This window comes from Scyliorhinus torazame, chromosome 1 (assembly GCF_047496885.1).
Source record: "Scyliorhinus torazame isolate Kashiwa2021f chromosome 1, sScyTor2.1, whole genome shotgun sequence".
Lineage (NCBI taxonomy): Eukaryota > Metazoa > Chordata > Chondrichthyes > Carcharhiniformes > Scyliorhinidae > Scyliorhinus > Scyliorhinus torazame.
In genome coordinates, this window is record NC_092707.1 from 146,429,080 (window position 1) to 146,455,379 (window position 26,300).

Genomic DNA, 26,300 nt, shown 5'->3' on the forward strand with positions numbered 1-26,300 from the left:
GAGTGTACTCCAAACATGATTTGGTCTCTGATCATGGAGTCAGCAATATCAACAAAGTTGCAGGACAGCGCTAGCAGGCGGAGGCTAATTACGATGGCATTGAAAGATTCATCTTTACCTTGAAGACGTTGTTTGAATATAAGAACATAAGAACTAGGAGCAGGAGTAGGCCATCTGGCCCCTTGAGCCTGCTCCACTATTCAATGAGATCTTGGCTGATCTTTTGTGGACTCAGCTCCACTTTCCGGCCCGAACACCATAACCCTTAATCCCTTTATTCTTCAAAAAACTATCTATCTTTATCTTAAAAACATTTAATGAAGGAGCCTCTACTGCTTCACTGGGCAAGGAATTCCATAGATTCACAACCCTTTGGGTGAAGAAGTTCCTCCTAAACGCAGTCCTAAATCTACTTCCCCTTATTTTGAGGCTATGCCCCCTAGTTCTGCTTTCACCCGCCAGTGGAAACAACCTGCCCGCATCTATCCTATCTATTCCCTTCATAATCTTTTGTTTCTATAAGATCCCCCCTCATCCTTCTAAATTCCAACGAGTACAGTCCCAGTCTACTCAACCTCTCCTCGTAATCCAACCCCTTCAGCTCTGGGATTAACCTAGTGAATCTCCTCTGCACACCCTCCAGTGATAGTACGTCCTTTCTCAAGTAAGGAGACCAAAACTGAACACAATACTCCAGGTGTGGCCTCACTAACACCTTATACAATTGCAGCAGAACCTCCCTAGTCTTAAACTCCATTCCTCTAGCAATGAAGGACAAAATTCCATTTGCCTTCTTAATCACCTGTTGCACCTGAAAACCAACTTTCTGCGACTCATGCACTAGCACACCCAGGTCTCTCTGCACAGCAGCATGTTTTAATATTTTATCATTTAAATAATAATCCCTTTTGCTGTTATTCCTACCAAAATGGATAACCTCACATTTGTCAACATTGTATTCCATCTGCCAGACCCTAGCCCATTCACTTAGCCTATCCAAATCCCTCTGCAGACTTCCAGTATCCTCTGCACTTTTTGCTTTACCACTTATCTTAGTGTCGTCTGCAAACTTGGACACATTGCCCTTGGTCCCCAACTCCAAATCATCTATGTAAATTGTGAACAATTGTGGGCCCAACACTGATCTCTGAGGGACGCCACTAGCTACTGATTGCCAACCAGAGAAACACCCATTAATCCCCACTCTTTGCTTTCTATTAATTAACCAATCCTCTATCCATGCTACGACTTTCCCCTTAATGCCATGCATCTTTATCTTATGCAACAACCTTTTGTGTGGCACCTTGTCAAAGGATTTCTGGAAATCCAGATATGCGACATCCATTGGCTCCCCGTTATCTACCGCACTGTTAATGTCCTCAAAAAATTCCACTAAATTAGTTAGGCACGACCTGCCCTTTATGAACCCATGCTGCGTCTGTCCAATGGGACAATTTCCATCCAGATGCCTCGCTATTTCTTCCTTGATGATAGATTCCAGCATCTTCCCTACTACCAAAGTTAAGCTCACTGGCCTATAATATGTAGCGCTCAAAGATTTCATTGGTGTCCACTTTACAGTGACGATCAAACTTGTCCAGGATGGTCTGAAACTTTGTCTTGTCCTGGCTGTGGTAGTCACCACTAACTGTATACTAGATGTAGTAACTGTATATTAGATGTAGTATGGTAAGGCTCCTGTACTAAAGGTACGGGGGTAAATCCCTGCCTGCTGGCTCCACCCAGTAGGCGGTGTATAAATGTGTGTGCACACCGGAGCTGCTCTGGGAGCAGCTGCAGGAGGCCACACATCTCTGCTAATAAAGCCTCGATTATTCTCTACTCTCGTCTTGCAGTAATTGATAGTGCATCACTGGCCTTCGGTGAAGTTAAACGAGTTGAAGAGTTCGATGGCTTGATCACTCGCTGTTGAGAGGAGAAGCGCGATCTTTCTTGCATCAGACGCACCCTCGAGGTCTGAGGCTTCGATGTACATCAGAAACTTTTGCTTGAATATCTGCCAGTTGGCACTGAGATTGCCGGAGGTCCTGAGCTGGTGAGGAGCCTGAATCTTCTCCATGGTGCCAGGATACATTTGCTGGTCGTCACGGAACGGACTGAGGTAAGCCACCATAAATTAGTGGTCTCCTGGTATCATGTCGTGTTAGGTGCACTGGTCTAACGCTGGCTGCAACTGGATGCAGCTTAGATCAGAAAGATACTCCAGACCTTGAAGTTAGTTTCTGGGGGCCCACATATCCCGGTCAGGAGTGCGTCCGGATGCAGACAAAGTGAGCGCCATTACAGCCATGCCGCAGCTGGCAGACAAGGCAGTGCTACGCTTTCTTGGGATGGTCAACTTCCTGGGGAAGTTCATTCCCAACCTTGCCACCCACACAACGGCTCTTCGCCACCTAGTGAAGAAGACCACGGAGTTCCAGTGGCTGCCCGCACACCAGAAGGAATGGGAGGAGCTCAAGATTAAGCTCACCACAGCCCAGGTATTGGCGTTCTTCGACACCTCTCGAGATACGAAGATCTCGACTGATGCCAGGCAGTCCGGCATTGGGGCGGTACTCCTGCAACAGGACGGCACTGCATCATGGGCCCCGGTCGTTTATGCCTTGCGGGCCATGACCCCCACAGAACAGCGCTATGCGCAGATCGAGAAGGAGTGCCTGGGTTTGTTAACCGGCATAGATAAGTTCCACGACTACGTGTATGGTCTCCCTCAGTTCACCGTGGAAACCGACCATCGCCCCCTGGTCAGCATCATACAAAAGGACCTGAATGAGATGACCCCTCGCCTCCAGCGCATTCTGCTCAAGCTCTGGAGATACGACTTCCAACTGGTCTACACCCCGGGAAAGGACCTCATCATCGCGGATGCCCTGTCCAGAGCAGTGAGCACACCGCCCGAATCGGGGGGGTTCGTCTGTCAGGTCGAAGTGCATGTGGCCTTCATATCGGCCAACCTGCCAGCTAATGATGCAAGTCTGGCCCGTATACGCCGGGAGACTGCGGCTGACCCCCTTCTACAACGTGTGATGCGCCACATGACGGGAGGGTGGCTCAAAGGACAGTGCCCACAATTCTACAATGTCCGGGACGACTTGGCCGTCGTTGACGGTGTCCTCCTAAAGCTGGAACGGATTGTGATTCCACACAGCATGCACAGGCTGGTCCTCGAACAATTACACGAAGGCCATCTCGGGGTTGAGAAGTGCAGGCAGAGGGCCCGAGAAGCTGTATACTGGCCGGGCATCAGCGATGACATCGCTAACATGGTGCTCAACTGCCCCCTCTGCCAAAGGTTTCAGCCGGCGCAACCCCCTGAGACCCTTCAGCCCCATGAGTTGGTCACGTCCCCCTGGGCGAAGGTGGGTGTGGACCTTTTTCATGCGCTCAGCAGGGACTACGTCATCATTATAGATTACTTTTCAAATTATCCAGAAGTCATACGCCTGCACGATTTGTCATCGTCCGCTGTCATCGGGACATGCAAAGAAACCTTCGCCTGCCATGGCATTCCACTTACTGTCATGTCGGACAATGGGCCCTGTTTTGCAAGCCAAGAATGGTCTTCTTTTGCTGCTTCATATGGCTTCACACACGTGACATCCAGCCCTCTGCATCCCCAGTCAAATGGCAAGGCGGAAAAGGGCGTCCATATCATCAAGTGGCTCCTCTGCAAGGCTGCTGATGTCGGATCGGATTTCTGCTTAGCCCTGCTGGCCTATCGCTCGGCCCCACTATCCACTGGCCTCTCACCAGCCCAGCTGTTGATGGGTCACGCCCTCAGGACCACTATGCCATCCATTCTTGTTCCTACACCCGACCATACTCCAGTACTGCAAAGGATGCGACAGCAGCGTGCTCAGCAGAAGGTGGCACATGACACTCGGGCAACTGACCTTCCTGCTTTGGCGCTTGGAGACAACGTCTGCATCCACCTACCAGAGGGTGGCTGGTCGGCAACTGCCGAAGTTCTCCGACGCGTGGCTCCCCATGGCTCCCCGACGCGTGGGCAGCACGGTAGCCTTGTGGATAGCACAATTGCTTCACAGCTCCAGGGTCCCAGGTTCGATTCCGGCTTGGGTCACTGTCTGTGCGGAGTCTGCACATCCTCCCCATGTGTGCGTGGGTTTCCTCCGAGTGCTCCGGTTTCCTCCCACAGTCCAAAGATGTGCAGGTTAGGTGGATTGGTCATGATAAATTGCCCTTAGTGTCCAAAATGGCCCTTAGTGTTGGGTGGGGTTACTGTGTTATGGGGATAGGGTGGCGATGTTGACCTTGGGTAGGGTGCTCTTTCCAAGAGCCGGTGCAGACTCGATGGGCCGAATGGCCTCCTTCTGCACTGTAAATTCTATGATAATCCCCGCTCGTTCCTGGTTCGCATGCCTGATAGCTCCATTCGCCGGCGTAATCGCCGGTCTCTTCGCCTGCTTCCGCACTCGCTACGTGATCGTACACCGGTGCCACGCCCTCCTGTTGTTCCTGATGTCGACTTCGTGGAGCTTCCTGCCACCATGCCCATTCCTCTGTCGCCTGTGGCCAGGCCCATTCCTCAGCAGGTGGATCCTGACCCACCCTTGAGGCGGTCAACCCGAATTCGTCGCCCACCTATGAGCCTGTTTGAACATTGTGGCATAACACTTTAGTGAGTCCAATGTTAATATGTTTCTCTTTTTGTCGTTACAGGAGTTCGTTTTTGATGTTTGATGAATACACTTGTTTTGTTTATGGCACAACCTCATTGCTATGTTGCTCCTGACACCTTCCTATGTATGTAGTTTAGCCTCATGTACATGTTGTAGATATTGCACACACACATTCAGCTGCACTCAGTACACATCTATATTTATTACCACACAGGCACATATTCTTGTAAATAAAGGGGGGATGTCATGATATTCAGATAAACATCATGGTGCAATCACACATACACACTGATGGACAGATCAACGGAACAATCAACACACATGCAACATCACAGCCAATCACAAGCAAGAGCACACGTACTATAAAATAGGGAACACCACAGTTCCCGCTGATTCCAGCAGGAGATAGCTCAGGGCACAGAGCTCACAGCGTGTCACTCAGACATACACCATGTGCTGAGTGCCTCTCTAAGATAGTGTTAGGGCTGGGTCCACAGGTTAAAGGGTAAAGAACGAACCACAGTCATAAGTTCACAGATGTTGTTATTGATAGTAATAAAACAGAGTTGTACCATCTACAACAGTGTTGGTTCGTCTGTATGGCGGAACACCAACACGACACTTAGGACCTGATTAATACCGCCAGTACAGAGGCTGGGGTCCGAGGCAGAGACCCGAGATAATGATGCACATGTGGCCACCTGGGCTGTCATTGAGCGGTTCATCGGACTGGTTATAAGCGGTTCCAATGCCTTGACTGATCTGGTTGTGCACCCCCGGAGGGTCACCCATTTTGTGGTGGTCTGTGCCCTCCACAACCTGGCATAACTGTGGGGAGACGTGCTGGAGGTGGAGAAAGAGGAACATGCGGCCACGTCCGAGGAGGAGGACGAGAAGGAGCCGGACCAGGAGGGGCTGGAGGACGGGTCCAGGGAGGACCTGCGGCTCAACTGGCGACAGCGAAGTCGGGCATACCTGGAGAACCTGGGGTGCCCTCATCCTCACCCGCTTCTCATAGCAGTCCATCATCTCTCCCCCTCCACACCCCCACCCCGCCCCCTCAATTGCCATGTTCCACCCTCCCAGGGACTGTTACATCACTCCAGGGTAAGGGCCTGTGTTGGCACTGTCAGTGGGTCAATATACAAGGCAGGAGGGTGATGATAACTCGCTGTGACTGAGCTCTGGTGCTCCTCAATTGATCAAACTTTCTGACTCCTTTCTCTCTGCTGACTGTGTGCTCGTACCCATCACCATGGTATGGCATTGCCATGGTGGTGTGCCACTGTGAATATATCCCTCCTGAGATGGGTTGCCCAAAACTGAAATCCATTTGCCTATTTTTTTTTGGCCACTCATTTAATTTGTCTATCTCCATCAGTAACTTCCGGCCCCCATATATGTAATCTGTTGTTGCTCCTAGTTTAGTGTCATAAGACCTATACCTGAAATTTCCAAGGAGATGCTCCATCTCTACCACCATAGTCTTACTTGCGTTGCGGTGGAAAACTTGGGGTGAGTTCCATGCCCCCAGCAACTTTGAGGAAATTCCACAACATCCCACAAGGTGCACTATCCAATTAATCTATTAAAGAACAAAGAAAAGTACAGCACAGGAACAGGCCCTTCGGCCCTTCAAGCCTGTGCTGACCATTCTGCCCATCTAACCTAAAACCTTTTATGTGTCCGGGGTCCGTATCCCTCTGATCCCTTTCTATTCATAGATTTGTCAAGAAGCCCATAAATGTCACTGTTGTACCTGCTCCCAACACCTCCGGCAGCGAATTCCATTCACCCACTATCCTCTGTGTAAAAAATACTTCTCTTGCACATCTCCTCTAAACTTGGCCCCTCGCACCTTAAACTATGTCCCCTAGTAATTGACTCTTCCACCCTGGGGAAAAAGCTTCTGACCATCCACTCTGTGCATGACCCTCATAATTTTGTAGACTTCTATCGGGTCGCCCCTCGACCTCTGTCGTTCTAGTGAGAACAACCTCTCCTCGTAGCTAATGCCCTCCAGACCAGGCAATATCCTGGTACACCTCTTCTGTACCCTCTACAAAGCGTCCACATCCTTCTGGTGGTGTGGCGACCAGAATTGAACATTATACTCCAAGTGTGGCCTAACTAAGCTTCTATACAGCTGCAGCATGACTTACCAATTTTTATACTCAATGCCCTGGCCAATGAAGGCAAGCATGCCGTATGCCTTCTTGACTACCTTCTCCACCTGCATTATCACTTTCAGTGACCTGTGGACCTGTACACCCAGATCCCTCTGCCTGACAATACTCTTCAGGGTTCTGCCATTTACTGAATATTTCCCACCTGTATTAGACCTTCCAAATTTCATTACCTCATTTGTCTGGATTAAACTCCATCTGCCATCTCTCCGCCCTTGTCTTCAACCGATCTGTATCCTCTGACAGTCCTCATCGCTATCCGCAATTCCACCAACCTTTGTGTCATCCGCAAACTTACTAATCAGACCAGTTACATTTTCTTCCAAATCATTTATATGCACTACAAAGAGCAACAGTCCCAGCACTGATCCCTGCGGAAAACCACTAGTCACAGACAAGCACCGTTCCACTGCTACCCACAGTCTGCTATTACCGAACCAGTTCTGTATCCATCTTGCCAGCTCACCTCTGATCCCGTGTGACTTCACCTTCTGTATAGTCTGCCATGAGGGACCTTGTCAGAAGCCTTACTGAAGTCCATGTAGACAATATCCATTGCTCTACCTTCATCAATCTGTGACCTTCATTCGTTTTGGATTGGTATCTAGAATTTCATTAGTGAATAATTAGTTTATCATGCAGAGGGAATTGATATAACTTACAGCCCAAATATTTAATTCCTCCAAATTCTAAAGTTTGTTTAGACCTTTAGGTTGATGATCGTGAATCTCAGTTCTTGAGAATTAATTGGTAGGTTACGTCCATTACTGCTCCTACTGACACTTCAGCCCCATGTTATTGTGTCTAAGTTTCACCTCTTATGGTTTCTGCAGGAAATTGCGACAATCTGTTCTCGATCCCAAGCAGCTAAAAATTGCAACTGGAGATTGGTTTAAGGAAGTCCGAGCAAAACGGCACTCAGACAAAACGTTTGGATCAGACATTGTCCGTGCTTCTATTCGTAAGAAGAAAAGAACGAAAGGTAAATCTGAAATTTTTCACAGGTTATTTCCACAAAACAGAAGAAAATTACAAAGGGGCTTATTAGAGGATTTTAAAATGATGATGTGTTTCGACCGAGAGAATAGGAAAGATTGTTTTGAAAGATCTTTAATTTCTTTATGTACTTTTGTAACTTCCAATTCCCATAAGGGTAAGGAGGGAGATTGGAAGCAGTAGCTAGTCAGTGGTTGGAATGCTTTGTCACCGGGGTGATTGAGGGAAGACGCAATTGCACCTTTCAGGGAAAATAGGATAAATATTTGAAGCAGAAAATGATACAAAAAGAACATAGGTGGCAAGTTATTTTTGGGAAGGTCTATCAAAGTGTGGCCTCAGACATACGGGCCTTATTCTGTGCTGTAAATGGTTGTGGTTCTATTCTTTAGATTGTTGCATTATTTCCTGCTGTTATTCTTCCCTGATTTTCCTGTATTTGCAGAACCTTTCCCCATTCATTTTGACACATCCAGTCGTTAATTGCTGCAAGGAATTACTTTGGCATTCCATTCATACTACGAGACAGACAGGGAAAGCACTGTGTGTCATGGTATTTATACAATCAGGATAGTGAAGGGTTAATAATTGCATCTATGTGTAAATCAAACACTTAGAGGGCGTTAATAATTCACTGTATTTAAGACAGCCTCTCTAGGAATTCTGGGAGAAGCTGATGGAGAAGCTGAAGAGAAGATGGAGAGAGCAGAGTGAAAGTTGATCAGAGATATGTAGCATAAGGTCAAGTCATAGTGTAGTTAGTAGTTAGACTATTGAATACTGTAGTACAGATTCAATATCATTTGTTTATCATCTATAGCTCAGTAGAGTGTGCAAACTTCATTTAATTAGTAGTGATAATAAATTAATTTGTTTCAATCTTTTGATTGGTATATTCTTTGTCAACACTACATCGGGCCATTCTGGAAGAAAAGACAAAGAATACAACATATTACCAGTCGTTGTAATATAACATGGTATCAGGTTAGTGCTGAAGTTATTTAGATAGATTAGTTAGAATCCAGCTAACAGAAAAAACTAGCACGTGAGTCAGGCCAGGCTGCTTACACACCTGTTACTGAAAAACACCGAAGAATCCCAGACTCATGGAGAAAGATCAATCTCTTCGATAGCTCAGGTCATCTGGTAAAGTAGATGTTAACTGGCGAGTGTTCAAACAATGGTTTCAGCTATACCTGTCTGCATCTGATTTAAATAATGCAAGTGATAATCAGAAACTAGCATTATTCCTAATGGTGGCTGGTTCACAAGCCAGAGAACTAAAGAACTCATTTCAATTTGCTACGACCGAAGATAAAACTAAATATGATGTTGTCACAGAAAAATTTGATCAAGACACAAATTAATGAACCATATAAAAGATTTATCTTTAAGAAAAGGATGCAAAAAATGGGAAATCGATTGATTGCTTCATAACCGATTTAAAACTCAAAGCTCAAACATGTAATTTCTCCATTTTATCTGATTCTATGATCAGAGACCAGATTGTCTTTGGAATTGTAGAAGAAAAGCTCAGGGAATGTTTGCTGAGACAGAAAGATCTCAAGCTTGAAAATGCTATTGAATTGTGTCAAATGCATGAATTGTCTAAGAGTCAGTATTCTGAGATTCCGCAAAAGGAAAAGGGCGTGGAAACGAGCCTCGAGACCGAATGCGTTGGAGCAGTGGCGCAGTTCAGAAAAATGCACGTTTCGGACGGCAGCCATATTGCGCACGCGCATTCCCGACCTTCGCAAAAAGACGCGAGATGGAAGAAGACGGATCTGCGCATGCACAAAGGCACTGTAGGCGTGACAAAACAAACATTACCATGTGTGGACACTGTGGACATACCCACCCAAACAAAAAATGTCCTGCACTGGGAAAATCATGCGCACAATGTTGCAAACTCAACCACTTGGCTGTCCAATGCAGAACTTCACTTAAAGCAAAGCAATTTAAATCTGTAACTCTACCTAAAGCTCATATGAATGTAAGAAGCGTAGACACAACAGAAGAAGCTTATCAGAATTATTGAAAAATGTGATGCTACTACAGATGTTTCATCTCCTCCTCAAATAGTACAACCTATTAACACGGAATCCGAATGTAACACACCGCTTCAAGTAAATGGTTCTGTGCCGTGGGGCACTCTATTGTTCCGCACCGGCGGCTGTAGCAGTCCGCCATTGCTGGTGCAGAAACGAAGCCCCTTGCTCATGCGCGGGGATGACGCCATCACGCGCTGGCGCTCCTGCGCATGCGCCAACTCGCGCCGGTGGGCAAAGGCCCTTCGCCGCCGGTTGGCGTGGCGCCAAGCCCCTTTCCCACCAGCTGGCGGGGCGAAAGCCACTCCGGGACGGGCCTAGCCCCTGAAGGTGCGGAGCATTCCGCACCTTTGGGGCGGCCCGACGCCGGAGTGGTTCACGCCACTCCGTCCCGCCGGAGTTGTCGACCCGCCGATTACGGCAGAATCCCGCCCCTTAAATGATTTTGAAGAAGTCGATTAACAGCTGCCATCTCCGGGCAAACCCCTCCACAGACCCTCTCAAGACAAATTTTATCTTCTCCAGCCTGAGGAACTCTGCCAGGTCACTCACTCAAACCCCCATTTTCGTTGGCCATGAGTTCCGCCATTCCAATAAGATCCATCTCCGGCTACCAGGGAGGCAGAGGCCAAAACATTGGCCTCTCTCGCCCCCTGAGCTCCAGGAACATCTGACACTCCAAAGATCGCACTTCGGAACTGGGGACCACCTCCACCTTTGACCTCCAACATAATGTCAGCAAACCACTGCCAGAATCCCCCAAGCTTCGGGCAGTCCCAAAACACGTGGACATGATTCGTGGGCCCACCCGCGGACTGCCCACATCCATCCTCCACCCCTTCAAAAAACCTACTCATCCATGCCACAGTCATATGTGCCCTGTGGACCACCTTGAATTGAATAAGGCTAAGCCTGGCACACAACGAGGATGCGTTCACTCTTCTCAAAGCCTCTTCCCACACCCCAGCCTCCACCAACTCTTCCTCCCACTTGCCCTTCACTACGCCTATCGGGGCACCCTCCAAATCCAACACTCCTTAAATATTTCCGACACTTTACCCTCACCTACCCCTGACTTTGACACCACCTTGTCCTGTAGCCCCTGGGGCGGCAGATGTGGAAAGGACGGTACCTGCTTCCGGACAAAATCCCTCGCCTGCGAATACTGGAACCCATTCCTGGCGGGCAACTCCAATTCCTCCATCAACACCTCCAAGCTCGAGAAGCTGCCTCCCTGGAGCAAACCTATGATTCCTGCAGATCGGTGCCCAAACCGAGGCCCCACAGAAATCACAATTAAACTAGTCTTTTCTAGCTATATCTACGTATATATTAGGAAGAGGCACACGGTCACAGATACATTCACCCTACATGGTCCCTTCACATTAATCCCTTGAATAGTATCCACTTCCTGAGTGGGTAATCTAAAATGTTTCCTTATTAAGAATGTATTTAAGTCTTACCTTTCTTCATTTTTAATAGGAGGAGTGATAATGGAAAACTGATACTTATATCAGACACTCTCGCCTCTCGCTCTCTCACACACACACACACTTCTCCGTCCCCCCTCTCTCTCAAGCACACACATACAATTCCCTCTCTCTCATACATAGATACATTTCCCTCTCTCTCACACACAAACACACTCACATCTTCCTTCCTCACTCATACACGTCTCCCTCTCTTTCACACACATTCACTCAGCCCCACTCGCACACAGTAACCCCCCCCAACACAGTCAACTCCCCCCACACACTCAAGCTCCTCTCTCACACACACGTCCTCCTTTCTCACACACTCACACCCCCACACTCTCCCTCCTTCTCTCACGCACACTTCCCCCCCCCCGCAACTCACAAACCCTCCTAACCCATCTCTGACACACTCTCCCCTCCCTCTCTCACACATTCTTTCCCCCCTCACTCACCCACTCGTCCCCCTCACTCACCCACTCTTCCCCCTTATCACTCACACTCATAACTTGTTATTATTTATTATAATGCCTTCATAGTTCATTGAGAAAATGTGCATTAATTTGGAAACGAAGAGCTGTAGATGCATGATCAGACTGCTGCATCTTGCAGTTGTATCCTTGTATCTAGCTAGCCTCCCTCTCTCACATACACACTTCCCTCACACTCACTCTTTCCACCCTCGCATCTCCCAGACTCGTTTCCCCCCCCGACCTCTCTCACACATTCTCCCCCTCCCCCTCACGCACTCTGTCCCTCCTCACTCACCCACGCTCCCCCATCTCACTCACACTCCACCTTCCCTCACGCACTCTCCCCATCTCTCACGCAGTCTCCGCCATCTCTCACACACTCTTTCCCCCTCACTCACCCACTCTTACCCCCCCCATCTCACACACACTCCCCATCTCTCACACACTCGCCTCCATCTCTCACGCACTCTCCCCATCTCTCACGCAGTCTCCCCATCTCTCACACACTCTTTCCCCCTCATTCACCCACTCTTCCTCCCCCATCTCACACACACTCCCCATCTCTCACGCACATCTCTCACGCACTCGCCTCCATCTCTCACGCACTCACCCCCATCTCTCATATGCTCGCCCCCATCTCTCACATAGTCTCCCCAATCTCTCACGCCCTCTTCACCCCCTCACTTACACGCTCTCCCCCCCTCTCTCACACACTCTCCAATCTCTCATACGTTCTCCCCCATCTCTCATACACTCTTTGCCACCTCTCACGCCCTCTTTTCCCCTCTTTCACACACTCGCCCTCTTTCCCCCCTCTCACACACTCTCCCCATCTCTCACATGCTCTCTCCAATCTCTCACACTTTCTTCCCATCCCCACGCTCTCACGCACTCTTCCCCCATCTCTCACACACTCTTCGCCTCCATGGTAGCACAGTTCGTTCACAACTCCAGGGTCCCAGGTTCGATTCCCAGCTTGAGTCACTGTCTGTGTAGAGTCTGCACGTTCTCCCCGTGTCTGCGTGGTTTTGCTCCAGTTTCCTCCCACAGTCCAAAGATGTGCAGGTTAGGTGGATTGGCCATGATAAATTGCCCTTAGTGTCGAAAAAGGTTAGGTGGGGTTACTGGGTAACAGGGATAGGTTTGAAGTGTGGGCTCAAGTGGGATGCTCTTTCTAAGGGCCGGTGCAGACTCGATGGGCCGAATGGCCTCCTTCTGCATTGTAAATTCTATGATTCTCTCACACACTCTTCCCCCCCCTCTCACGCATTCTTCCCCTCTCTCACGCACTCTTCCCTCCTCCATCTTCTCTCGTGCACACTCTCCATCATGTCTTGCACACTCTAAGCCAACTCTCGCGCACTCTAAGCCAATTCCCGCACACTCTCTCTCACTTTTCCCCCCCGTGCACATACTCTTCCCACCCTCTCTCTCACTCACTCATGTCTCTTTCTCTTGCTTCGAGGCCCACGCTGGCCAACCTAAGGAATTCCACGAGGTCGCTCTCCCACACCTCTGGGTTCAGTGGCTCCGGGTCCCTCCATCCCAACAAGATCCGTCTCCGGGCTACCAGAGAGGCAAAGGCCAAAACGTCGGCTTCTCTCACCCCCTGAACTCCCGGGTCTTCTGGCACTCCAAAAGTTGCCAACTTCACCCTCAGTCATCACGTCAGGGAACCTCTGCCAGAATCCCTCCAGTTTCGGACAGGCCCAAAACATGTGAACATGGTTCGCGGCCCCCCGGTGCGCCACCCACACCTACCCTCCACCCACTCAAAAATCCTGCTCATCCTGGCCACCGTCATATGCGCCCTGTGGATTACTTTAAATTGGATGAGGCTTTGCCTTGCACACATGGAGGATGCATTCACCCTCCTCAGAGCCTCCTCCCATAAATCCAGCCTCCAGCACCCTCCAAAGCTCTTCCTCTCACTTCCGCTTAACTTTTCCTATCAGGGCGCCCTCCCAGTCCATTAATTCTTTGTAAATCTCCGACACCCTCCCCTCACCACTGTTTTTGACACCACTTTGTCCTGCAACCCCGGGGGCAGCAGGTCAGGAAAGGACGGCACCTGCTTCCTCACATAATTCCGAACCGGAACCCATTCTTGCTGTGCAGCACATACTCCTTTACCAATCCTCTAAGCTCCAAAAGCTGCCCCCACGAACAGGTCTCGATCGGTTTGCTCGATCCCTCCCCAGCCGCCACCCCCAGAACCCCGCATCCAGCTCCCCGGAACAAACCTGTGATTCCCACAAATCTGAGCCCAAACCGAGGCCCCTCCAGCCTCAGGTGCTGCTGCCACTGTCCCCACACCCTCAGGGCCAGCACCTTCTGGATTTGTGGAGTACCTGGCCGGCGAGAACGGCAGAGGCTCCCAAACTGGTGCCAAGCTGGTGCCCTTACATTGCCTTCATCTGCTCCCATACCAACCCCTCCCCCAATACCCACTTCCTTACATGGCTGTAGTTGCTGCCCAATAATAGTTCATTAAATTTAGCAAGGCCAGCCCACCTTCCCCACCCCCCACCCCACATGTCCCCTGTCCAACAGCATCTTCACCCGAGCGGCTTTCCCGCCCACACAAACCTGGAGATCAATGTATTGATCTCCCTAAAGAAGGCCTTTGAAATAAAAATTGAAAGGTTCTGGAGCACGAATAGAAACCTCGGGAGTTCCGTCAGCTTCACGGACTGCACCCACCCCTCCAATGACAATGGGAGCACATCCCACCTCTTGAAATCCCCCTAGGGCGGCACGGTAGCACAGTTCTTAGCACTCTTACTTCACATCGCCAGGTTCGAAACCCGGCTTGGGTCACTGTCTGTGTGGATTTTGCATGTTCTCCCCATGTCTGCATGAGTTTCCTCCGGGTGCTCCGGTTTCCTCCCCCAAGTCCCGAAAGATGTGCTATTAGGTGAATTGGACATTCTGAACTCTCCCTCAGTGTACCCGCGGGCTCCGATTTATAAAGCCTCCTATAAAACTCCTCAAATACCCTGTTTAACCTCACTGGGTCCAATACCACTCCACCCCTACCGTCCTTCATCCTTCCAATCTCCCTCGCCGCCTCCTGCTTCCAGAGTTGGTGGGCCAGCATCCTGCTAGCCTTCTCCCCGTACTCATACACTGCCCCTCTGGTCCTCCCTTTGGTGGTGATATTTGGGGTTTCAGAGAAGCCGGAGCTCATGGAGAGGAGGAAGGCCGATGTCGTGGCCTTTGCCTCTCTGATTGCACGGCGGCGTATTTTGCTGGAGTGGCGATGGAGGTAGCGGCTTGGTTGGGTGGCCTGTACAACTTCCTGCAGTTAGAGAAGATAAAGTATGAGTTGAGTGGCTCAGCAGGGGAGTTTGAGAAAAGGTGGGGGATGTTTGTGACCGTGTTTGAGGAGCTATTCGTTACGGGGTCGGGGGAGAGAAAAAGGGGAAACATCTGTACAGACTGTATAGTTGATTGTTGGGAAGTATGTTTCGCGGGTGTTTATTTGCTGTAACCTACTTTGATATATGTTTGTAATAAGATACATTTTAAAAAAACCAGAATGGGCAGCATGGTGGTGCAGTGGTTAGCACTGCTGTCTCATGGCACCGAGGACCCGGGTTCGATCCTGGCTCCGGGTCACTGTCCATGTGGAGGTTGCCATTCTTCCCATTTCTGCATGGGTCTTGCCCCCACAACCCAAAAAGATGTGCAGGGTAGGTCAATTGGCCAAGCTAAATTGCCCCTTAATTGGGAAAAAAAGAATTATAAAAATGTTACAGTAAGAGATCATCCAGCTCAAAATGGCCACAACTTGATTTGGTTTAGAGTAATTATGGAAAGAAACCAGAAAATAGCAAAGGTAAAAGTGCTGAGTGAAAAGCGAAAGATTTGCACAAAGCCCATCACTCTTGCATCCGGACATGCCTGAACCTGGTCAAAATGGGCAAAGTTCTGTGCCTTTGCGAAGATTGCACCTGCCACTCCCTGGAGAGACTTGTGTGCAGAGGCTTGCAATATCCTGCAGAGGTCACCTGTGGAGCTCTGGAAGGAACCACTGGAGTAAAAATTGAGTGAGCAAGAAGAATGACTGCAAGTTCACAAGGCTCCATGTTTCATATGTTCTCACTGCAGTCTCAAAAAGAGAGGTGGTTAGCTTCTGTCTCCTAAGAACGACTCTTCGCCCATTCATCGTCTGATGCTGCCTCCCAAGCTTCACTCCAAGGCTTGCGGTCAACCTGGTCGATGGGGGAAATTGTCAAATGCATTTCAGCACACAGCCAAGGGCTGGGAATGCTCTCCTTGGGCAGTGAGTCTTTGCCAACTATCTAAGAGAATGTATTTGCTTTCCCAGCCAGACAATGGTGCAGGCACACCACGGCAGTCAGTAATTTTGGAAGTCAGTGTGCCAAAGGTTAACTGCTGAAGAGCAAACAATGGCACTCACACACCCAAAGTGGCGCTTGAGTGGGCATAACTTTTTTTTTATTCCTCCATGAGACATGGGCATCGCAGGCTGTGCCAGCATTTATTGCCCATCCCCAATTGCCCTCGAGGGACAGTTAAGAATCAGCCACATTGTTGTGGGTCTGGAGTCACAATTAGGCCAGACCAGGTAAGAACAGCAGGTTTCCTTAACTAAAGGACATTAGTGAACCAGATGGGTTTCTATGACAATTGACAATGGTTTCATGGTCAACATTAGACTTTTAATTCCAGATTTTTACTGAATTCAAATTTCACCATCCGCAGTGATGGGATTTGAACCTGAGTCCCTGGAGCATTATTCTGGGTCTCTGGTTTACTAGTCCACGCCACCGCCTCCCCTTGCGTGAGTAGTTAGACTTCAGGCATGTCAATTGAGTTATAGCTGAATGGTCTTGCCTCCAAGGGTCATTCAAAGGTCCCCTCTCCCACCAACTTCTCAAACATCCGAGCCACGTACGAGTCAGTGTCCACTCCCTCGCTGCCCTCCAGCAGCCCCACGATCTCGGGTTTTGCCTCCGGGACCGGTTCTCCAAATCCTCCACCTTCTCCTGCAGCCACCTCTGAGTATCGCGCATCACACCCCAACTCGGCTGCCATCGAGGTGAGCTGCTCCTCGTGCGCCCCCACTATCTCCTCCACCCTCTGGATCGCCTGGTTCTGAGCCTCTAGCCTCGTTTCCAAGCAGTTGATCCCCGCCTTAATCGGGTCCACCGTCCTTGCCAGGTCCTCCAAAGTCTCCTTCCTCTGCTCAGTGAACTTCTTGTTCAAGATGTCCACCAGCTGCTTCATCGACCATTGAGACGGTAGGGCCGGACCCTCACCCTCCACCATCTTCCCCTGTGTTGCAGGTACAACATCTCGCAACTGCTCCTTTCTTTTACAACCACTATGGTCCACAAATCCATCCAATGGCGGGACACGCTCTCCCTCCACCATTCCTGAACCTTTTTCCTCAACATGTCCGCCCGTTAGCCGAGAAAAGGTTCAAAAACACCGCCATGAGTGGGAGCCACCAAATGTGCGACCTCTCACAACCATGGCTGCCACCGGAAGTCGGACATTTATTATAATAAGGTGTCATATAAAAGCAAGTTGTTGTTGTTGTTGACAAGCAAAATCCCTTTTCATGTGCTGTGTAAATATGCTGCTCCTTGTTTGAATTTATTTGTGTGGACCATAATTATTTGACGAAAAGAACAAGGTGGGTGATATTTGCCACTTGCAAGGGATAGCCGTTTTATGAATTACTGCAGTCTGTATGCCGTGCATCATATGTTCTACTCGAAGATGATGGCAGATACAGCAAGGAAAGGTTTGCAATGAATCTTTTCGGGCTGTTGCCTAGATTCTTCCACCCACAAAAACTAAAATGGCTCTGTGTGACTTGCATGGAACCTGAATCAAACCTAACCACACTATGCAGCTTCTCATTCTAAAACTCAAAAGCTGCTGACAATTGGGGTAGGTCAGAAGGATCAGCATTTGGATTGAATGTTTAGTTTGTTGTACTAATGTTTTTTGTGTTGTTTACAGGTGAAAGGCAGAAAAAGGTGACAATTAATAACAAGGAAGTCATTATTAATGAGCAAGAGGATCAAGAGCTAGACCAGCAAGATAACGTGGATTGTACGATAACCAGTAGAGTCAGTCCTGAGGAGGCAAATACAGGAATGGTTGAAGCAGACTGTGAACAGTCAGAAATTCATAAGAGGTACAAAGAGTGTCCTAAATGTGTGTCCTGACCCCAAATGTAGAAATGTTGGTGTACCTTTTGTTTTCCTGGTCAAGTAGAAGACTTTCTGAACTTTTCCTTCTGGCATTAAAGTGTTTTGAAGTTCCAGTTTATTCTATTTTGTAAAGACTCTTATCGGTGTCAGAAAATTAAAAGTGACTCAGCCTGAACTAGAGATACCGAAGAAGAAAAAAACCCATCTTTGGGCAGTGAACCTGGGGTCCCGCAGTTATCTAGGTTTTTCAGACATGACCTTCTGATTTGTGTGATTTTGTTAGCCTATAATATATTTAAACTGAAAGATTAAAATGTTAAACATTGGTGTCACGACCCCATAAAGGGTCAGAACCTACTGTTATGGGCCAGGGTTTAGAAAACTCCAAAGTAATTCACCTGACCCACAACTGTTTAATGATTTTGGTTATGTTGAGCACAAGGGCCTGCCTTTCAGGTGTTATTCAACAGAGGCCTTAAGCATTTTTAATCAAAAACAAACTTTATTCTCCGAATTCAGTTAACATTTCTATAAACACACACAGTAAGCATTTTTATCAACTACAGACATAAATACCCCACATTAACATGTAGACAGACAGAGACAAGAGAAACCTTCTTTGTCTGAATACAGCTTCCAACTGTGTAAACAAAAGTAAAACTCAGAGCCACAGCCAGCTCCCAGCTCAAAACGAAAGTAAAACCCAGAGCCACAGCCCAGCTTCACCCACACAATGACATCATTGAAGCCATTTGATAAGACACACATTTCTTAATGGGACACTCCCATGACCCTACATTGTAGCAGATTTCCCTCCGACACCTTAGAATACGAAATTCCCAGGTGATTGGGGGCAGAGCTTCCTCCCAATTGGAGGAACCCCCACAGGATACAAACCCCGACCTGGGAGCAGGTCTGGGAAGAGGACGCGGAGGGGAGTGGAGTAGAGAGTTATTGTATTGTGGAGTAGCAGAATCAACCTTGTTCTATCCTATCTATCTGGCTACGTGTGGAGTCCTTGCTTTCGATCACAACAATTGGGAATACAGATACTACACAAAGTTAGGAATTTATTATTCAAAATAACATTAGTAGAAACATAGAAATAAAGAAAATGGGAGCAGGAGTAGGTCATTTGGCTCTTCGAGCCGGCTCCGCCATTCATTATGATCATGGCTGATCATCCAACTCAGTAACCTGTTCCTGCCTTCCTCCCACATCCTTTGATCCTTTTAAACCCAAGAACAAATCTAACTCCTTTTTGAAAACATACAATGTTTTGGCCTCAACTTTCCTGTAGTAGAGAATACCATAGGTTTACCACTCTGGGTGAAGAGGTTTCCACTTATCTCAGTACCAAATGGTTTACCCTGTATGTTTAGACTGTGACCCCTGGTTCCGGACTCCCCTGCCATCGGAAACATCCTTCCTGCATCTGCTCTGTCCAGTCCAGCTAGAAATTAATGACATCACCCTTCATTCGACTATAATCCTAACTGACTCAATCTCTCCTCATACATCTTGCCGCCATCCCTGGAATTAGTCTGGCAAACGTTTGCTGTACTTCCTCTATAGCAAGAACATTCTTCCTCAGGCAAAGAAACCAAAACTGCACACAATATTCCATCAAGGCCCTGTATAATTGCAACAAGACATCCTGCTCCTGTACTCAGAATTCTTGCTAGGAAGGCCAACATACCATTTGCCTTCTTTAATGCCTGCTGCACCTGCATGCTTACTTTCAGAGACCCGTGTACGAGGACACCCAGGTCTTGTTGCAAATTCCCATATGGTGGGGGGTGAAGGGGAGTGTGGGGGTGAAGGTGAGTGAGGTGGGGGTGAAGGTGAGTGTGGTGGGGGCGAAGGTGAGTGTGGAGGGGGGCGAAGGTGAGTGTGGTGGGGGCGAAGGTGAGTGCGTTGGGGGCGAAGGTGAGTGTGGTGGGGGCGAAGGTGAGTGGGTGGGGGCGAAGGTGAGTGGGTGGGGGCGAAGGTGAGCGTGAAGGGGCGAAGGTGAGTGTGGTGGGGGCGAAGGTGAGTGTGGTGGGGGCGAAGGTGAGTGTGGTGGGGGCGAAGGTGAGTGTGGTGGGGGCGAAGGTGAGTGTGGTGGGGGCGAAGGTGAGTGCGGTGGGGGCGAAGGTGAGTTTGATGGGGGCGAAGGTGAGTGTGGTGGGGGCGAAGGTGAGTGTGGTGGGGGCGAAGGTGAGTGTGGTGGGGGCGAAGGTGAGTGTGGTGGGGGCGAAGGTGAGTGTGGTGGGGGCGAAGGTGAGTGTGATGGGGCGAAGGTGAGTGTGATGGGGGCGAAGGTGAGTGTGGTGGGGGCGAAGGTGAATGTGGTGGGAGCGAAGGTGAGTGTGGTGGGGGCGAAGGTGAGTGTGGTGGGGGGCGAAGGTGAGTGTGGTGGGGGGCGAAGGTGAGTGTGGTGGGGGGCGAAGGTGAGTGTGGTGGGGGGCGAAGGTGAGTGTGGTGGGGGGCGAAGGTGAGTGTGGTGGGGGGCGAAGGTGAGTGTGGTGGGGGCGAAGGTGAGTGTGGTGGGGGCGAAGGTGAGTGTGGTGGGGGCGAAGGTGAGCGTGATGGGGCGATGGTGAGCGTGGTGGGGGCAAAGGTGTGTGTGGTGGGGGGGCAAAGGTGAGTTTGGTAGGGGTGTGAGGGTGAGTGTCTGGGGGAGTAAGGGTGAGTGTGTGGGGAGGTAGGTGACTTTGGAGGAGATGTGCGTGTGATGTGGGTGGTGAAGGGAGTGGGGGGTGATGTAGGGGCTGAAGGTGAGTGTAGGGGTGAAGGTGAGTGTGGGAGTGAAGGTGAGTGTTGGAGTGATTTTGGGTGGTGAAAGTGAAGGTGAGTGTGAGTGGGAGGTGGGAGTGAGGGTGAGTGTGTGTGGGGGGCTGATGGAGTGGTGAAGTTGAGTGTGGGGGGGTGATTTAGGGATATAGGTGAGCATTGGGGGTGTAGGTGAGTGTGGCGGGGTGTAGGTGAGTGTGGGGGGGAATGTGGGGGTTGAAGGTGAGTGTGTGCGGTGTGAGTGTGTGTAGGGGTGGATGTGGGGGTTTAAGGCGAGTGTGGGGGATCTGGGAGTTGAAGGTGTGTGTGTGGGGGTGAGTGTATGTGTAGGGGGAATGTTGGGGTTGAAGGCGAATGTGGGGGTTGAAGGTGAGCGTGGGGGGGTGAAGGGGAGTATGGGGGGGTGAAGGGGAGTATGGGGGGTGAAGGGGTGTATGGGGGGTGAAGGGGAGTATGGAGGGGGGTGAAGGGGAGTATGGAGGGGGGTGAAGGGGAGTATGGGGGGTAAAGAGGAGTATGGGGGGGTGAAGGGGAGTATGGGGGGTGAAGGGGAGTATGGGGGGGTGAAGGGGAGTATGGGGGGTGAAGGGGAGTATGGGGGGGTGAAGGGGAGTATGGGGGGGGTGAAGGGGAGTATGGGGGGGTGAAGGGGAGTATGGGGGGGGTGAAGGGGAGTATGGGGGGGTGAAGGGGAGTATGGGGGGGTGAAGGGGAGTATGGGGGGGGTGAAGGGGGGTATGGGGGGTGAAGGGGAGTATGGGGGAGTGAAGGGGAGTATGGGGGGGTGAAGGGGAGTATGGGGGGTGAAGGGGAGTATGGGGGGGTGAAGGGAAGTATGGGTGGGTGAAGGGGAGTATGGGGGGGGGGTGATGGGGAGTATGGGGGGCTGAAGGGTAGTATGGGGGGGTGAAGGGGAGTATGGGGGGCTGAAGGGGAGAAAGGGAGGGGAGTATGGGGGGTGAAGGGGAGAATGGGGGGGTGAAGGGAATATGGGGGAGTGAAGGGGAGTATGGGGGTTGAAGGGGAGTATGGGGGTTGAAGGGGAGTATGGGGGGGTGAAGGGGAGTATGGGGGGTTGAATGGGAGTTTGGGGGGGTGAAGGGGAGTATGGGGGGGGTGAAGGGGAGTATGGGGGGTGAAGGGGAGTATGGGGGGGTGAAGGGAAGTATGGGGGGGTGAAGGGGAGTATGGGGGGTAAAGGGGAGTATGGGGGGTGAAGTGGAGTATGGGGGGCGAAGGGGAGTGTGGGGGGTGAAGGGGAGTATGGGGGGGTGAAGGGGAGTATGGGCGGGGTGAAGGGGAGTATGGGGGGTGAAGGGGAGTATGGGGGGGTGAAGGGGAGTATGGGGGGGTGAAGAGGAGTATGGGGGGGTGAAGGGGAGTATGGGGGGGTGAAGGGGAGTATGGGGGGGTGAAGGGGAGTATGAGGGGTGAAGGGGTGTATGGGGGGGTGAAGGGGAGTATGGGGGGTGAAGGGGAGTATGGGGGGTGAAGGGGAGTATGGGGGGTGAAGGGGAGTATGGGGGGTGAAGGGGAGTATGGGGGGTGAAGGGGAGTATGGGGGGTGAAGGGGAGTATGGGGGGTTGAAGGGGAGTATGGGGGGGTTGGAGGGGCGTATGGGGGGTTGAAGGGGAGTATGGGGGGGTGAAGGGGAGTATGGGGGGGTGAAGGGGAGTATGGGGGGGTGAAGGGGAGTATGGGGGGGTGAAGGGGAGTATGGGGGTGAAGGGGAGTATGGGGGGAGAAGGGGAGTATGGGGGGGGTGAAGGGGAGTATGGGGGGGTGAAGGGGAGTATGGGGGGGGTGAAGGGGAGTATGGGGCAGTGAAGGGGAGTATGGGCGGGTGAAGGGGAGTATGGGCGGGTGAAGGGGAGTATGGGGGGGTGAAGGGGAGTATGGGGGGGTGAAGAAGAGTATGGGGGTGATGGGGAGTATGGGGGGGTGAAGGGGAGTATGGGGGGTGAAGGGGAGTATGGGGGTGTGTGAAGGGGAGTGGTGATGTGGGGGTGGTGTGTGGAGGTGAAGTTTATCTGCATTAATCATTCTTGTATTGACATTTTACAGGTTGGTTGACAACAAAAGCAGTGTGAATTCAAAACAGGAAACATTACCCGCCAACACCCAGGTCAGTTCGTTCAGTGGTTAATGATGTGTTGGATGTTCTGGATCACATACAGGTCACCAACACTTGAAGTAGTGCAACACTATTTTAATAAAAGGTTAACTATTTAAACATACTTGAACTGTGGGTAAATACGATACCAGCTTTAACTAAAGACCTTTGCCTTGTCCTAACCCGTTGATGCACTCAGCACATGGTGAATGTCTGTGCTGCAGGCTGTGAGCTCTGTCCTACTAGCGAGCTGCAGCTCGAATGAGCGGGAACTCTGATGCCCCCTGTCTTTATAGTGCGTGTGCTCTCACTGGTGATTGGCTGCGGTGTTGTGTGTGTTGATTGGTCCCACTGTGTGTCCATCAGTGTGTGTCTGCACCATGATATACTGGTGTATATTATGACATCCCCCCTTTTATATTAAAAAATGTGTCTGCGTGACAATAAATAGTGTGTGGTGAATGTTCCTGACTATGTGTGTGCGAAATATTTACAGGACTATGTACATAAAACTAAGCTATTTACATGGGAAGGTGCCTGGTGCAGAAAAAAAACAGTGTGTCACACAAATAACGAGATGAACACTATATACAAACCACTAGAACGATTAAACGGAAGAACAGAACAGACCAGAGAGTCTATTAGTGCAAAGTTCACAAATTAAGTCTCTGAGGTGGGCGACGAATTCTGGTTGACCGTCAGGGTGGCACACCACTCATCGTCTGGATCGATGCTGTATACCGACAGCGGCTGGTGTCTTTGCTTTGGGGACAGCCTGTTTTTCGTTACGACAACTACTCGAAAAGGTGCCTTCGGGTCCTCGGTGTCACTGCTGTGCGGGAGGTCGGAATGAGACTCGGTGACCGTGGGTTGAATTGCCCGAACATTCCTGCGAGGCTGGCTGAAGCAATATGAATTGGAAGGCTGAGCTGCTCGACAGCAGGCAGCATAGTGGCCAAGCCTTCCACATCGTAGGCATTGTTGAGGTTTTGCGGGGCATTGCCGCTTTAAGTGGGCGGAGCCACAGTTGGCGCACATCGTGACGTCAGCACGTTCGCTGCGCCACCGCGCATGTGCGGTGCGGTCCTGCATGGTGCGCGCCTGCGCATTACGTTCCTCCATGTCACCGTCCCCTCGTTTGGTGCGTACAAGCGCGGGAGTCCGCGAAAAGTGCGCAAAATGGCCGCCCTCATCCAGGCTGAGTCCCTGAAGGTGTTCAGTCACTTGGACCCGTTCCGCCTTGTGGGGACCTTGCCGCGCCGTTTCAGCCACTTGTATATGGGAGTACCGACTGGTGGTATTTTCATGTAGGACACAGGTCTCGATGGCGGTCGCTAGGGTGAGTTGCTTTACTTTGAGGAGCTGCTGACATAGGGGGTCTGACTGAACACCGAAAACGATCTGGTCCCGTATCATGGAGTCGGAGGTGGGCCCGTAGCTGCAAGATTGCGCAAGGATACGAAGGTACGTTAAAAAGGATTGGAAAGGCTTGTCCTTACCTTGCAAACGCTGCTGGAACACATAGTGCTCAAAACTTTCATTCACCTCTACGCTGCAGTGAGTGTCAAATTTGAGGAGAACCGTCTTGAACTTCGTCTTGTCTTCGTCGTCTGCAAAGGTGAGAGAGTTGAAAATATGGATGGCATGGTCCCCGGCCTTGGAGAGGAGAAGAGCAATCTTTCTGGTGTCCGAGGCACCCCCCCCCCCCCCCCCCCGTCCGTGGTTTCGAGGTAGAGCTGGAAGCGCTGTTTGAAAATCTTCCAGTTGGCCCCGAGGTTGCTGGCGATGCGGAGCGGCGGCGGTGGGCTGGTGTTGTCCATGTTGCAGAATGATGGTATGCTGGTGGAAGGCAGATCACTTGCAGGTCGGTGTAAGAAGTGCTAGTATGCAACCCCACTCCTGGTACCATGATGTGTTGGGTGTCCTGGATCACATACAGGTCACCAACACTTGAAGTAGTGCAACTCTATTTTATTAACAGGTTAACTATTTAAACATACTTGAACTGCGAGTAAATACGATACCAGCTTTAGCAAAAGACCTTTGCCTTGTCCTAACCAGTTGATGCACTCAGCACATGGTGAATGTCTGTGTTGCAGGCTGTGAGCTCTGTGCTCCGAGCTGGCCGCTACTAGAATGAGCGGGAACTCTCCTGTCCCCTCTCTTTATAGTGCGTGTGTTCTCACTGGTGATTGGCTGCGGTGTTGTGTATGTTGATTGGTCCCACTGTGTGTCCATCAGTGCGTGTCTGCACCATGATATCCTGGTGTAAGTTAAAAGTAATTTTTGATACATACTTGTGTCCCAATTTTGGATTTGGGTTTATTATCACGTGTACCGAGGCACATGTATATATAGTTAAAGGTTCCCAAATAGTGATATTTTATTTGTAAATGCACTATAATCGGACAATAATCATGAGTTGACATTCTCAAATAAACTGTGGCTAGCAGTGACATGTGAGACTTATAAAGGTTCCCCTCCCACAACACCAGCTTATTATTTGTGCAGAAATCAGGCAAACCAGTGCCCTATTGCCTGGAATCTATTTGATTAAGGGATAATTAGATTGGAGATTTAAAATATTAGTGGGAAACTGAAAAGTTAGATGCAGAGAAAGTATTTCTGCTGGGTGCAGAATTAAGTGTTGCAACGTAGCAAAGAGGAAGATATTGCCCAAGTCATAGTAAAATTGGAAATTGTTGTGACACTGGCTAGGCTAACGACTGAAAAAGAGGTGTTAGAAAAGCTGACTGTATTTAGAGTTGATATGTCACCAACACCAGATGGGATACATCTGAGGTTGCTGATGGAAATAAGGGTAGAAATTACAGAGGTATTGGCCATAATCTCCCAATCCTTTTTAGAATGGAGAATTGCAACTGTTAACACCCTTGTTTAGAAAAGAGTGTGCGGATAAATCCAGTCAGTGCAGGTCAGTCAGTATAACCTGAATGCTGGGAAAGACTGCAGACACAATTAACAGTCAATTGGACAAGCGTGGATTAATTAAGGAAAACCAGCACAGATATTTGCTTAAGGCAAATCATGTTCACCAAACTTGACTGAGTTTTTTGATGACATAATGGAGAGATTCAGTTAGAGCAGTGTGGTTGGTGTGATGCATATGGACTTCTTAAAGACTTTGTCAGCAGACTTAAATCCCATTTTGATTTGATTTAGATTTAATGTCACGGGTACCGAGGTACAGTGAAAAGTACTGTTCTGCGTACAGTCCAGGCAGATCTTTACATGCATGAAAAACATAGGACATACAATAAATACATAGACAGCGGGTGAAGCAGTGCTACAACAGTAAAGAAGATGCGTGGATTAAAAATATTAGTAGCAGCATGGGTGTGAATTTAGCGAAGTGACAGG

At 49.8% G+C, this 26,300-nt stretch overlaps 1 protein-coding gene across 3 annotated transcripts in view; it reads left to right on the forward strand.

The window, feature by feature from the left end:
- Positions 1-26,300, forward strand: part of LOC140414227 (synaptotagmin-like protein 1) — a 142,396-nt gene that overhangs the window by 26,838 nt on the left and 89,258 nt on the right. For all 3 annotated transcript variants that reach the window (XM_072500967.1, XM_072500966.1, XM_072500968.1), the window contains exons 3-5: positions 7,681-7,829; positions 17,837-18,014; positions 22,871-22,931. In XM_072500967.1, coding sequence (XP_072357068.1) covers positions 7,681-7,829; positions 17,837-18,014; positions 22,871-22,931 — 388 coding nt within the window. The remainder of the gene's footprint in view (positions 1-7,680; positions 7,830-17,836; positions 18,015-22,870; positions 22,932-26,300) is intronic.